At 41.6% G+C, this 13,956-nt stretch overlaps 2 protein-coding genes across 3 annotated transcripts in view; one reads left to right on the top strand and one right to left on the bottom strand.

Annotated features, from left to right (window-relative positions):
• LOC310990612 (histone acetyltransferase KAT7-like) overlaps nt 1–13,956 on the bottom strand; it is a 384,780-nt gene that overhangs the window by 168,151 nt on the left and 202,673 nt on the right. The window lies entirely within an intron of this gene.
• On the top strand, nt 96–6,468 carry aoc2 (amine oxidase copper containing 2). Its single transcript, XM_083976645.1, has 5 exons — nt 96–1,678; nt 3,744–3,862; nt 4,224–4,390; nt 5,369–5,501; nt 5,631–6,468. The coding sequence occupies exons 1-5, from the start codon at nt 103–105 to the stop codon at nt 5,919–5,921; spliced, it is 2,286 nt and encodes a 761-aa protein (XP_083832771.1). The 5' UTR covers nt 96–102; the 3' UTR covers nt 5,922–6,468.

The raw sequence follows: 13,956 nt of genomic DNA, 5'->3' as shown, positions 1-13,956 counted from the left end.
AAGGGTGGGAACAGACTATGTTGGAGGCGCGCCGCTCCTCTGGCCGCGCGCGCTCCAACCCCTGGCTCATTCCTCTGCCCTCTGCGTCCAAGCACGTGCGTAATGGCAGAGAAGAAAATGAACTCTCTTTTGAAATGGGCGTTCATCCTCCTCTTCCTCGTCTCCATCATCCTCAACATAGTTCTGATAGGCATCAGATCCAACAGGGCGCCCAAATGTTCCTCTCAGCGCGTCCAAGCCCCGCGGGGCAAACACGACGACAGCAGCCTGGTGTTCGCCGACCTGAGCCGGGAGGAGTATCTGCAGGTCCAGCAGTACATGCTCCTGCAGAAAGACTTGGACATATCCACTAAGCAGATGACCAAGCCGTCGGAAAATTTCCTGTTCTTAATAGACCTGTCTCTGCCAAAGAAAGCGGACGCGCTGGCTTACTTGGACAACAAAGCTGTCAAGCCCACACGAGAGGCGACCGTGGTGGTCTTCTACGGTGCCAAAGGCGCAATTAAAGAATACGTCGTGGGGCCTCTTCCCAACCCCAAATACCACCGAGATGTCACCATGGAGAGGTACCAGGTGGACCTGCCTATCTATGCGCGCACAGTCACCATCGGGGAGTACGGTTTGCTCTTCGTTCTTTTGGAAACGGAGGTTTTCACCAAGCTGCCACGGCTATTGAAGGAGAGCTTCGACGCGGGACCTGAGAAGAAGCTGAACGTATTCGAGCAGATGCCCCGTGGGGTCCGATCCGGAGACAGAAAGACCTGGGTGTCTTTCTTCAGGGATGTGAGCGGCATGTACATCCACCCGGTGGGCTTCGAGGTGCTCGTCAATCACGAGGGCGTAAACGCGTCTGGTTGGAAAGTGGAGCGGCTGCTTTATAACGGACAGTACTTCGACACGGCGGAGGAGCTACAACAGAAATATGATGATGGATCTGTTAAGAAGATTGTTTACAAGGAGTCCAGTGACTATGGCTCTCTGAAACCCAGGACCAAGTCTGTGGGGGGAGTCGGCCCGCAGCCGTTTTATCCCAACGGAGCGCGCTACAGTGTCAGCAAGAACCAGGTCCTGTATCTGGACTGGAGCTTCGCTTTCGGACTGAGCTCTCTGACAGGGATGAGGGTGTTTGATGTGCGCTTCAGGGGGGAGAGGATAGCCTACGAGCTGAGCGTACAGGAGGCCATGTCGGTGTATGGTTCGCTGTCACCGGGGATGATGCTCACCAAGTTTTTAGATTCGAGCATCGGGATAGGACGCTTTGCGCACGAGCTGGTCCGTGGAGTGGATTGCCCCTATGAAGCCGCATATGTGGACACATATCGCTACATCGATGTCCCAGCCCCGGTTTTATTCAGGAACTCAATTTGCATCTTTGAGCACAACATGGGTCAACCCCTGCGGAGGCACTTCGCTGACTTCTTCCACAACAGTTATGGAGGGATGGTGAACAGCGCTTTAGTGTTCAGAACCATCACAGCCATAGGAAACTACGACTACATGTGGGACTTCATCTTCTACCAGACCGGAGCAGTGGAGGCCAAGGTTCACGCCACCGGATACATCTCCTCCTCCTACCTGGTGGAGGGGAGTCTGAAGTATGGGCACCAGGTGGCGGATAAAGTCCTGGGAAACATCCACACGCACTTCATCAATTTTAAGGTGGACCTGGATGTGTTGGGTGAGTTAAAGGGATAGTTGAACATTTTGGAAAAAATTGCCTATTGTCATAATCCTTTTAGTCATAGCAGTAGGTTCATTACCTTTAATTATTGGTGCATGTTATTTTGAGATCTGCGGGGCAGAGACGTGAGCTGCTCAGTGAACACAATGGAGGTGAATGGTACAGGTCTCCTGTCCCTCATCAAACTCATGAAATACACAATCCAACAACTCCAAAACACTCTGGTGGACAAGTTGTGACCTGCACTTTCACCACATAATAATGTAACATTACAAAATGGAGTTGTTTTTGATGCAAATGCATAGCCAGAACTACATTCAGTAACACTTTACAACAAGGGTCCCCAAACGTTAGTTAGTACATTATTAAGCATTAATTAACTGTTTACATATTAACAATCATTATTATGTATTACTTAGGATTAGGAAACACATTAATTAATGTAGCCTATTAGCAAGCAGTTAATTAACTACTACTACTTTACTACTTAAAGTTAGTTAATAAATTATTAAGTAATAATAAAAGTTGAATAATGTAATTAGTTATCATTATGTATGCATTACAGCATTAATTAACACAAGTTTATATAAAGCAGAAGTAAGCGTTCCGGTCGTTTTGGCTAACTTCTTGTCAGCCGATGGAGTTAGCAGTCCCCGCCCTCGTCCCTACGTCACCACATTCACACGCATCCCTTGGCTGCACACACAGAGAGGACCGCCCCTTTATGCCGTTCTCTCTCCTCATTGGATAAAGGTTGTAGGATACAAGGAAAGTTTTCTCCTCGGCTTACAGCAGAGCAGAGTGACTGACAGACCCGTGTTTCAGACCAAACACTGTATATAAGTGATTGCTGTCGGAAGATATAACTATTTAAGACTTATATTAACACAAACATGCCGCTTACTTCTGCTTTAATGCTTAATAATGTAACTAACGTTAATTAAGGGACCCTTATTGTAAAGTGTTACCCTACATTCCAGACATGGCTGCTGGGCGGAGTGATAGTTCAGAGTATTGTGTGTCTTAATATTACATAATTATACATGATTATTTCGTAGCATAGCGAATATTTAAATGATTATTAAAATTAGATGTGGATTGTAGGATGGCTAACACCAGACCTCATCTCAATGTATTGAGATTTGGTCTGGGAACGCACCTGTTCATTTTTTTGTATTTGAGGCATGGTTTACGAAAGCCCAGTGCTGTTTATTGGGCGCTACGAATGTCTATAAAATGTGTCTGTGCATAGCTTATAGCCAATCGTATCAATCATACCCCATGACGTACAGTATGTAGAGCGACAGAAATCCGATGAGGAAAAAAACTCTAAATTTTGCTCTTTTTCAAAATGAACTTGCGGTCTAAACTACTTAAAACACTTTGTAACGCTGCATCTGCCGCCATGTTGGATCAACAAGCTATCAACAAAGTCGCTTCGGTGTTCTTCGATCACATACCGTCGTAGTTTCGACCATAAACGGCGATTCGGCGGCGTTATTCTCATGACTCGCCATCAAACCGAAAGTAAGGGAACGCTGGTCGGCTCGACCAGCATTTCTGCCACCACTAATAATAACAAAATAACGATAGAGACAAAACGATATATTTATCGAAAATGGGCACATTAACAAGTGTGGGTAGCGTAGATTCATCCACATTAACGTGAGACTTTTTTATAACCAAATAGAAACTCCTCATTGTCCCTTTAAGAGAAAAATCTGATGGCACGTTATTATCATTGCTGTTATCTATTGATAATACCATTACATGGGCATAATATTATTATTTCCACTTCAACAACTAACATTAAAAATGATAACACCTTTATACATAGGTAGCTGTTATTGTTTTCACTGTTACAATTAGCAATCAACAAAAGAGTCTTCACATCCATCCATTACCGATAGTCTTTTGCCACATTGTAGACTCAAGAATAATCCTATTGTGCATCTGGTAATTAATTGAAAAATGAACTGGAATAAGGGAAAATACATTGGCACAAAAACTACAATAGAAAATATGTATTATTACAATAATTTGAGCATTGTTTCCTCTGCAGGAGTGAAGAATGTATTCCAGACCAAAGACATGGAGTATGCTAATGTGTCAATGCCGTGGATGCCTGAGCACCATGCTATGATTCCTCAGCTGGTGGAGAAGCAACTAAAAACAGAACAGGTCTGCTTTCATTCACTTCCTTTAGTATAACAGGAATAAGTCAAAAGTCAGTTTGAGTTGTTTTCTTATAAACTCTGCTCTGTGTGTTGCCACATACAGCACTGGCAGCCTTCCTCTGCTTTGCACTGACTCTTTTTTTCATATATATATATTTTAAAGTATTTTTGGGGGCTTTTTGCCTTTAATTGACAGGACCATTGAGATAGACAGGAAATTGGGTTACAGTGGGTCACATGACTGATTCCAGGGGCCATACAGGTCTCAGCTAAAGAGACAGACAGTGAACTGTTATGTATGTACTTTTTTTTGTTTGCGCCAACATATGAATATCGGACTAATGTCTACTGTGACACTTCCACAGGAGGCAGCTCTGCGCTACAACACCAAGACTCCTCGCTACCTTCACATTGCTAGCAACAAGACCAATAAGTGGGGCCACCAGCGCTCCTACAGGCTGCAGGTGTTCAGCTTCACAGGGGAACACCTCCCAGAGAGCGAGGCAGAGGAGAGGTCCATGTCCTGGGCCAGGTAGGCCTGGCCAGCTGGGAATGATTAGAAATTGTTTTAGACAAGAAGTGTTGTACATGCCGATAGGACCAGGGAATAATAACCTACAGCAGGCTCCATTTGAACTTAAAGGACAATTCCAGTCATTTTTGACCCCTAAATCGTTGTCCTGATGGTCACCCAGTGTTGGAATGGTGGGATGTCGGAATGACAGCATGTAACCTATGGGGGCAATTCTTTCAACCACAACAAACACTCAAAAAACAATCAAATATCTATGGTACATGACTCAAATGCTTACAAGACATCACTAAGGTCATATAGTGTACACAGTGTACAGTAAACAGTATAAACTTTGTGTTTTTGCTTGTAATCACTCACTTACTCAAATATAAACGGTCGGAGATATTTTGGACATTACCACTGCACTGCTCTTTTTTGAGTGTTTGTTGTGGTTGAAAGAATTGCCCCCATAGGTTAGCGTTGTTGCTATCCCTAGCGCCATCTAGCCATGGTGTAACTCCGGTTTGCCTGCATCAATTTTAGTCGCGTTTTTTGCTCCCCCCAACACTGGGTGACCATCAGGACAACGATTTAGGGGGTCAAAAATGACCGGAATTCTCCTTTAATATAAACTATTATGACAGTAAGTCGATGTGAGGGTCTTAGGGCAAAGGATGTTGTTATGATGCCATGTAAAGCCCTTTGAGACAAACTGTTTGTAAAAATGGGATATACAAATAAAATGGCCTTGCCTAAGTACTTGTTGTGTAACATGGCTGGGAATAAAAATAAGACAATGCAGAAAATACACATACTGTCACTGAAAACCACTCAGTGGTTTATTACAGAAACAGTAAAAAGAAGTGAACACATGATACATTACCAGTATTATTGTCTACTGACGCCCAGCGAGGTCATGTGACTCCGGAGGATCTATGAAATGTACAGAGATTCAGTGTGCTGTTACTGACCACTCCTTCCTTTGTTGGTGTCCAGGTATAAGGTTGCCATCACCAAGCATAAGGACTTAGAGCAGACCAGCAGCGGTCTCTACAATCAAAACAACATCTGGACTCCAGCTGTTGACTTCAGCAAGTACATTGAGGACAATGAAAGCATTGAAGATGAGGTGTGTTGACGTGTAATTTACATTCACTTTTTTTTTACCTACATATAAAAACTGAGTACATAGATATATGTTAACATTAAATTGGACATCTGTCATGAGGTAACTTTCATGATGTGTATGTGTTCACAGGATTTAGTTGCCTGGGTGACCACTGGTTTCCTCCACATCCCTCATGCGGAGGACATCCCTAATACAGTGACTGTGGGAAACGGGGGCGGGGTCCTGCTGCGGCCCCACAACTACTTTGACGAGGATCCATCCATCCACTCTGGTGACGGGATCTACATCAGCCCTGGCACAGAGGACAGCTGTGAGACAAACAGTATGGCATGCCTAGCTGAAGAGGTGTGCAGTCCCACACTGGAGCCCTTCACCTACCATGGCTTTGATGGAGTCATGAAGTTTTGGGATTGGGTCTAATTTATTAATCACTGCTAGGTAATAGCTTCCAAAGCCTGATAGCCACTCAGAATTTCACTTGGGCTGATTTAATCTATCAGTAGGCTTGTTTCAACTTGAACATGTTTATTAACACAGTTATGGGGAAATTATATGTTTTATAAATGTTTTAAACCTGAACTATAGGCAGGAGGTCTGGTCTCCCAGACTACTGGTTTTCCCTGTTGCAGGAGGTTGTTGTCTTCTCCTGGAGACATAGGGCTCTAGTTTCACAGACCAGGCGCCAGCGAGGCGCAGCGCGGGTGCGCCGTGCCAATGGGGTGTGTCCAGGCGCACTTTGCTAGTTTGGTGTGCTGCGCAAGTACTCCTTTTTCCCACCTCCGTCCCTCCTACCCGTGCAAGTGGGAAACAGGGAGGGGAGAAGGCATGAGTGGGTTTAACACAGCCTTCCTTTAAAGGGGAATTGCCGTTTTTTACAAACTGGACCTTATTTCTAGCATAAAATACGATCATTTACTCACCCAGATAACTTTGGTGTCATTACAAGTCGTTCCGACGAAATTAGATCCAGTCGAGAGCCGCGTATATCCATATAATGTGAGTCAACAGGGCAGTGGAATGCAGCCTTTAAATAACACATTATCTGCAGAGAAACTTGTTCACTTCACCAAAATTTTGTTATGATACGCTAGTGCTATTCCCCTCTGAGTCCGGGGTTAGCTGTTATCAACATTCAGGGTCTGTAGGTTGACCCACTAACCTTTGACCTGGATGATGTCATCATTGAGCGCGGCGCAGCGCGTCTTGTTGCTACCCATAGATATATATACTGACTAGATGCCATCTTGGTCCGGGGGAAGCCGTGTCTACTTACTGCACTAGTCAACAGAGGCAGAGGTCTATCAACCGTTTTTCAAGCCGTTTGGTTTATTATAAATGTCAGACATATATTTATGATACAACAAAAACACATTTTTTTGAATTTTTTTTTTATAATTTTAGTTTTTATGTATTAAACATACACTTAGATACTCAGACACACACCCACATGCATAAATACACTGAAATTTGTTCTACAAGGGTCTGACCGGGTCTGACTGCTGGTCAGACATTTATGTGTCTATGGTAAGAACCCCCGGACCTAGATGGCGGCGCTATTGACGTACGCTGAGAAGCAGAACGCGGCATCTAGTCAGTATCTATGGTTGCTACCACTAATACTATGGTTCGTTTCTGCATGTTTCCGACCTGTCAGGACAAAATGAGCAGCTGGATGAAGTTCAGCTTCAACAGGCTTCCTCTCCGCAGCATGGACTTACTAAAGCTCTGGCTAGTTGTGCCAAAAATGTGCCCAAAGTGGAATGATTATTATCAGAATGAGCCGGGCAGCGCTCAGAGATGACATCATCCAGGTCAGAGGTTAGTAGGTCAACCTACAGACCCTGGATGTTGATAACAGCTAACCCCAGACTCAGAGGGGAATAGCACTAGCGTATCATAACAAAATATTGGTGAATGAATGAGTTTCGCGGCAGAAACTAGAGCCCATGGTGTTAACATTTTATAGACTGAAAATAGTTCACTCGTTTTTATTTAATTAATCTGGTTTCCATTCCATATCTTGGTACCAAGAATCACAAGCACCATTAGTCCCTGCACTGTGTCCTGCTTCCTGTGCTTATGCTACACTAGGCTAACCATGATCTGACTACAGCTCTCTACTTTCCACTGAACATTGGTGTTGATCTTTGCCCCTCACTGTTAGCACACATCCGAAACTATTCTTACCAAACAAAGGCATTATATGTAATCAAGGAAAGTTATGGTGGAGAATTAGCATCACCATTAATATGACTTTACATTCTCCCTGTGCTGATGATGCTTGCATGAATGCTGGAAGAGAAATGACAAATCGAAAATACTGAGTTCAATTCATAATTATTTCTGAAATATCAGAAGTTCTGTCTGCTACTGAGAGTGCTTTCTGCAGTTTTGAAGCTCAATATTTTACACGCTGAATTTTCAACTACTGACCAATCACATGTGACTTTTATGAATCATTACTAATACAAAAAAAATATTTTACAGTATCATTCAGGAGGTGCATGTTTGCCTCCTATCTCTCCTACAAGCTGGATTTTCTGATGACACATTTTTCATTTTTATAGCTTGATAGATTCAAGCTATGACTAACACACCAGACTAAATCTCAGAGATTTAGACTTTATGGTCTAGTGGGTTTATATGCAGCCATGGACCTGTACACTGGGCCTTTGTTATACAGTCAGTGCAAAAACAATTACATTAAATGCTAATTTAAATTAGAATAAGCAGCATATACATTTAGTGTCGACTGTGAGACAAGCGACAAAAAGGAGGGGACTGGCCACTGCTCCCAAAATGTTCAGTAATTTATTAGAGGATTACATAATAAAAAAAGAGACAATGACAACGTTTCGAGCCTTTAGCTCTTCATCAGGTTCTTCAAATAGTTTCACAGGATCCACTCATGGGTGTGGATAAGGAAGCAACACAGGTGGTTAGAGATGAAAAGGTCATGAGGAATCCATAGTAAAAAAAAATCCAAGGTCTATAAGTATTAATTGGGATTGCAATATTATATACAATATATTTTATAAAATGAGTTATATTTATAATATTTGTTTTGTATATTTTTTCACACTAATCTTACTCTCATCGAATGGTCGACCTGTGTCTTTTAATATTTGCAATGCCAGTTTATAGACCTTGTATTGTTTTTACTATGGATTCCTCATGACCTTTTCATCTCTAATTGTCACCCACCTGTGTTGCTTTCTTATCCACACCCATGGGTGGATCCTGTGAAACTATTTGAAGAACACCTGAAAGCAACTGCCCTGATTGACTGACCTGACAAAGAGCTAAACGCTCGAAACGTTGTCATTGTCTCTTTTTTTTATTATGTAATCCTCCAATAAATTATTGAACATTTTGGGAGCATACAGTGTGGCCTGTCCCCTCCTTTTTGGCGCTGTACCTCAGCACCTGGCTACACTTTGGATGTGCGTGAGCTTTTTTCTTTGTTCGACTGTGAGACAAGGCAATGATGCAGAAGCTAGTAAAAAGGAAAAAAAAAAAGTGAGAGTGTTGATGCAATTGGTCGCCTAATTGGATGTGCATGCACTACTCTCTTCTCAACAATGCAGAAGCTACTTTATGTACCACCTTACATACTTTACATACCTTATCTTGCTTCTTACATAGTTTTTATATTTTGATATTTTGAATCTGAAGCCTTTTGGTCCTGATGATAATGACAATATGATTGTGTTTGGAATTGCAATAATATCAGTTAGTGATGGGTTGATGGGTTGGGTTTTAGTGATCCTCTAACATTTCATCGGGCACCATCCTCAGGTTAAAAGGTTTGTAACCATAGTGACAGATTTGACTTGTTTCTAATCTTAAATTCAATATTTTGGATGCAGAAAAAATGTGAATTTGTCATTTTGAGAATAAAAGTGTTGCTATAAGGTGAACAGCCATTATGCTTGTACTGTAGAAGAGTTAGTTTATCAACACCATATGAATTTCTTTAATGCTTTGGGATGACAGCAGCAGAGAGACTCTAATCAGTAGCATCATTTATGTTCAAAAAAGACGTCAAAGACACGATTCTTGTTTTCTCTCTCGGTTTCATTCTGAGACATTGCATCAATATGAACTAATGTGTATGTGTTGTTACCTCATGATGCACAGGTAGCTATAACGGAAACAAGCTGAAGCCATATAGTTCAAAGCAGGATCATTCTGATGTGGCTCCAGGCTGTGACTACTGAACCACTGACCCGTTTTTTTTTTTTTTTTTTACTACTTTGTGTATTTTTCTACAGTGTCACATGCTGAGGGACTGCATTGTTGTTTTTGTTCATTTGTTGTCCTTATTTCTGTCTCTCTAAATAAAAGAAGAGATTAACACAAACTAACAGCCATTGTAATTCTCTGGCTCAGATGTCATGTTTCAATGTTTCAATGAAAGCTTTCAGTTGTCCTCTGTCAGTTGCACTTGGTTTTGAAAAGCCCTGACAGGAAGTGTATAACAAAGGAGAGCAGGGCTCACATGAAGAATCCAACAAAAGACCTGCATGGCCTCATCCACCTCAAAACAAACAATTCATTTGTAAAAATGCCATTCATAGATTTATCCCTTTTCTTTGCGTTTTCAGGTTTTAAATGCATAAAAGTACCACATAAAATGCTCTGGTTAAAATTATGACATTTGTGGTATAATGATAAGAACAATAATTAGAGTTAAAACTGAAATCATAAGTGCAAAACCAACCTTTTCATGGATAAGGAAGCCTAACAACGTAACCAAGAGATGAGAAACAAATGGGATGATGAATAATTGTTTGTGTTTTACAGCTCATTTAAGACTCCACCATAAATGGTAGCAGAAAGCTGACAAGAAGAAGGTTCAATTGAAGCCAAGCCAAAAAAGGCTCAGGGACCCACACCAAAAAATATTGAAACCAAAATGTTCATGGATAGGAAGCCTAACAATGTAACCAAGACAAGAAAAACATATTGGATGAAAAAAAAATGTTTTTAGTGTATTTTACAGCTGATTTAAAACACGGGTCAAAACCAACCATAGATGGTAGCAGAAAGCTAACACAAGACAAAGGTGAAGTCAACATTCAACACAATTACCTCCATACAGAAAGCAGACTGGGCCTGAATATCGCTTCATAAAGTTGGGGGATGACATGACTGGTGGTTGTCTCAACAACAACAATGACGAGAGACTACCAGCACGAGTTTGTGCCTTATATGGCCAACTGATTTCTCTGCTGTGGTTGTGGTTGAACCTTCTATCTATAATTCTATAGTGTGTAGTGTCAAGGAAAGTTGAGGGTCCCGGGCTCAGCCTTTAGAGGGAATGTGATTTTTGTTATCTTGTGCTATAATCAAAAGTGTGATTTGATAAATGCTGGAGACTATCCTGTGATTTTTGCTATCTCATGATATTATGATCAGAAAACATACTTTTTGCTTAATATGACTAGTGTTGAAGACAAGGAAAGATGGTCACATGTGATTTGCAATTGTATCTAGTGGTAAGATCAGGATGAGAAAGTGATGTGTTCTCTGCTGTATTGAGATTGATGGTGAAACCTGAGCTGATGGAATAGTTGCTGCAATCTGTTAAACAAGGGAAGTAGGATAGACAGGACAAAGGTTAATGTAATGAGGAACCTGTGACGTGTCCCCGAGACAGGCTAAGGCATGTCGAGGAGAGAAGGCCGGAAGGTCAGTAAAGGTGGCAGATGGGGAAGTACACATTGACCAAATAAGGTAATGAGGTGAGTGATTACATGCAAAAATACAAAGTTTATACTGTTTATACTGTACACTATATGAGTTCAGTGGTGTCTCGTAAGGATTCCAGTCATGTACCATAGATATTTGATTGTTTTTTGAGTGTTTGTTGTGGTTGAAAGAATTGCCCCCATAGGTTAGCGTTGTTGCTATCGCTAGCGCCGTCTAGCCATGGTGTAACTCTGGTTTGCCTGCATCAATTTTAGATGCGTTTTTTGCTCCCCCCAACACTGGGTGACCATCAGGACAACAATTTAGGGGTCAAAAATTACGGAATTCTACTTTAAACGGAGAGCTGGTCCAGTAAAAGCCTTAGTAATAGGGGCTAAATACTAAATACTTACAGAAAGTAGGCCAGTCTTGAAGAAATAAAGTTTTTTTTTAGGGTTAATTAAGTATCATATAGTGTTGGTTAGTAAAATGTACAAAGTGCAATAAAATATAGAATATTCTGGTCTGGGTGCATTTTCTTTGTCCACTGACTCCTGTCATGGCAGAGGTGAAGTAAACCGATTACCTGAGTTGCTGTGAATTTGCGCAATAAAATCTACACAAGTAAAAAGCTCAAAGTTCAGCAACCTGTTCAACCTGTAGAAACATGAACATGGAGAATCTAATCTGCTCTGTCTGTCCACAGTTACAGTCCCAGCACAAACTTGCTAAACAGACAGGGTCTGTGTGTCTTCTGACTGTTTAAAATGTGTCCAACCCGCGTAAACAGCCGCTGACTGAGACAAGCAGGAGCAGTTGATGTTGCACAGGAGCACCACACACAAAGCAGAGGAGGATCTGATATATATTACAGATACTGAACCATGGTCTTCATTCTTCCTGAACTTTATTTCCAATGATATATCATTGAATTTATGAAGAAATAGGCAGCATTGGGCTGAGGATCACCCATCCCCTGTACAGTCTGTAATTGAGCTTAGCTTAATTAATGAAAATAAAGATATCACAGAGAAATGTATCAAGTATACCAAATTGCAAACACTTGTTATCACATATTGTTCAACCAACTACACACTGTTGTGCTCAGTCAAAAGTACCTTCCTCTTTGTTGGGCTTCATTGTTCTGAATAAGAGAATTCTACTGAGAGAAAAACTGTTCAAATCTACAGATGCAGAAATACAAATGCTATTGAAACAAAACCTTTTGCTTTCAAATCAGTATGTGCAGTGCATGAGGCTATGACACAGTAGTAGACCTTTGTTACTCAGTCACAGTGACAGGAAATAGAGATCGAACAGCCCTCCTCCCACTAACGGACATGCTTTTTTTAGTACACTTGAGAAATGTCTGACCAGATCATGGGTCAAAAGGCCAGGTCCAGGATCAACATTATGAAAAACCATGACAAACTTTAGGAAGCAAGCAAAATCTCCATATTGTCTTTATGTGTTCATATTATGACTTACAAAAGTTAAAGTAACACCAGAAAGAGTTCAGTGATGACTTATGTGAACGTTTAACTCTTTGTCCCACACACAAACTAGAGAACTTAAAGGGGAATTGCCGTTTTTTACAATCTGGACCTTATTTCTAGCATAAAATACGATCATTTACTCACCCAGATAACTTTGGTGTCATTACAAGTCGTTCCGACAAAATTAGCTCCAGCCGAGAGCCGCGTATATCCATATAATGTGAGTCTACAGGGCAGCGGAATGCAGCCTCTAAATAACACATTATCTGCTGTGAAACTCATTCATTTCACCAATATTTTGTTATGATACGCTAGTGCTATTCCCCTCTGAGTTCGGGGTTAGCTGTTATCAACATCTAGGGTCTGTAGGTTGACCTACTAACTTCTGACCTGGATGATGTCATCTCTGAGCGCTGCCCAGCTCATTCTGATAATAATGATTCAACTTCGGCATTCGGGTAAGTCCAGGTTGTGGAGAGGAAGCCTGTGGAAGCTGAACTTCGTCCAGCTGCTCATTTTGTTCTGACAAGTCGGAAACACGCAGAAATTAACCATAGCATTAGCAGTAGCAACAAACCGCGCTGCACGGCACTCAGAGATGACATCATCCAGGTCAGAGGTGAGTAGGTCAACCTACAGACCCCGGATGTTGATAACAGCTAACCCGGACTCAGAGGGGAATAGCACTAGCCTATCATAAGAAAATATTGATGAAGTAAACAAGTTTCGCTGCAGATAATGTGTTATTTAGAGGCTGCATTACGCTGCCCTGTAGACTCCATTATATGGATATACGCGGCTCTTGGCTGGATCTAATTTCATCGGAACGACTTGTAACAACACCAAAGTTATCTGGGTGAGTAAATTATCGTATTTTAAGCTAGTAATAAGGTCCAGAAAAACTGCAATTCCCCTTTAAGCCTGGACTTAAAGGTGGAGAGAGTGTGTGCCTCTCTGACCCATGGAGAGAGCTGGTTCCACAGTAGAGGAGCCCAGTAGACATACAGACGGCTTTCTAATCTATTTCTATGGAGCCAGTCCAATCCATTTCTTTTAGTACAGTCACAGCCAAAATACTAAACAAATCCTAAAAAAGCAATTAAAAACGTAAAATTGATTGGTTCCATAAAAATACATGAGAAATTTGAAGTATTGGGTCATTTGGTACCAGTGATCTAATGAAGGTCGTGCTTCTTATTAAAAGACACAATTTTTGTCGTCGTGCTTGGTGTCTATATAAAGCCAGCACATTTGAAAGTTCTTCA

This window comes from Trachurus trachurus, assembly GCF_905171665.1.
Source record: "Trachurus trachurus genome assembly, chromosome: 8".
Classification (NCBI taxonomy): Eukaryota; Metazoa; Chordata; class Actinopteri; order Carangiformes; family Carangidae; genus Trachurus; species Trachurus trachurus.
Note: the sequence above shows the minus strand (reverse complement) of the source record. Positions and strands in the feature narration are given on the sequence as shown.

Excerpts from the sequence above, each read along its gene's own strand:
- aoc2 (XM_083976645.1), top strand. The coding sequence starts at position 103 with ATGGCAGAGAAGAAAATGAACTCTCTTTTGAAATGGGCGTTCATCCTC. Across the intron at positions 1,679-3,743 it reads GGTGGACCTGGATGTGTTGG|GAGTGAAGAATGTATTCCAG; the intron begins GTGAGTTAAAGG and ends TTTCCTCTGCAG. Across the intron at positions 3,863-4,223 it reads AGCAACTAAAAACAGAACAG|GAGGCAGCTCTGCGCTACAA; the intron begins GTCTGCTTTCAT and ends ACACTTCCACAG.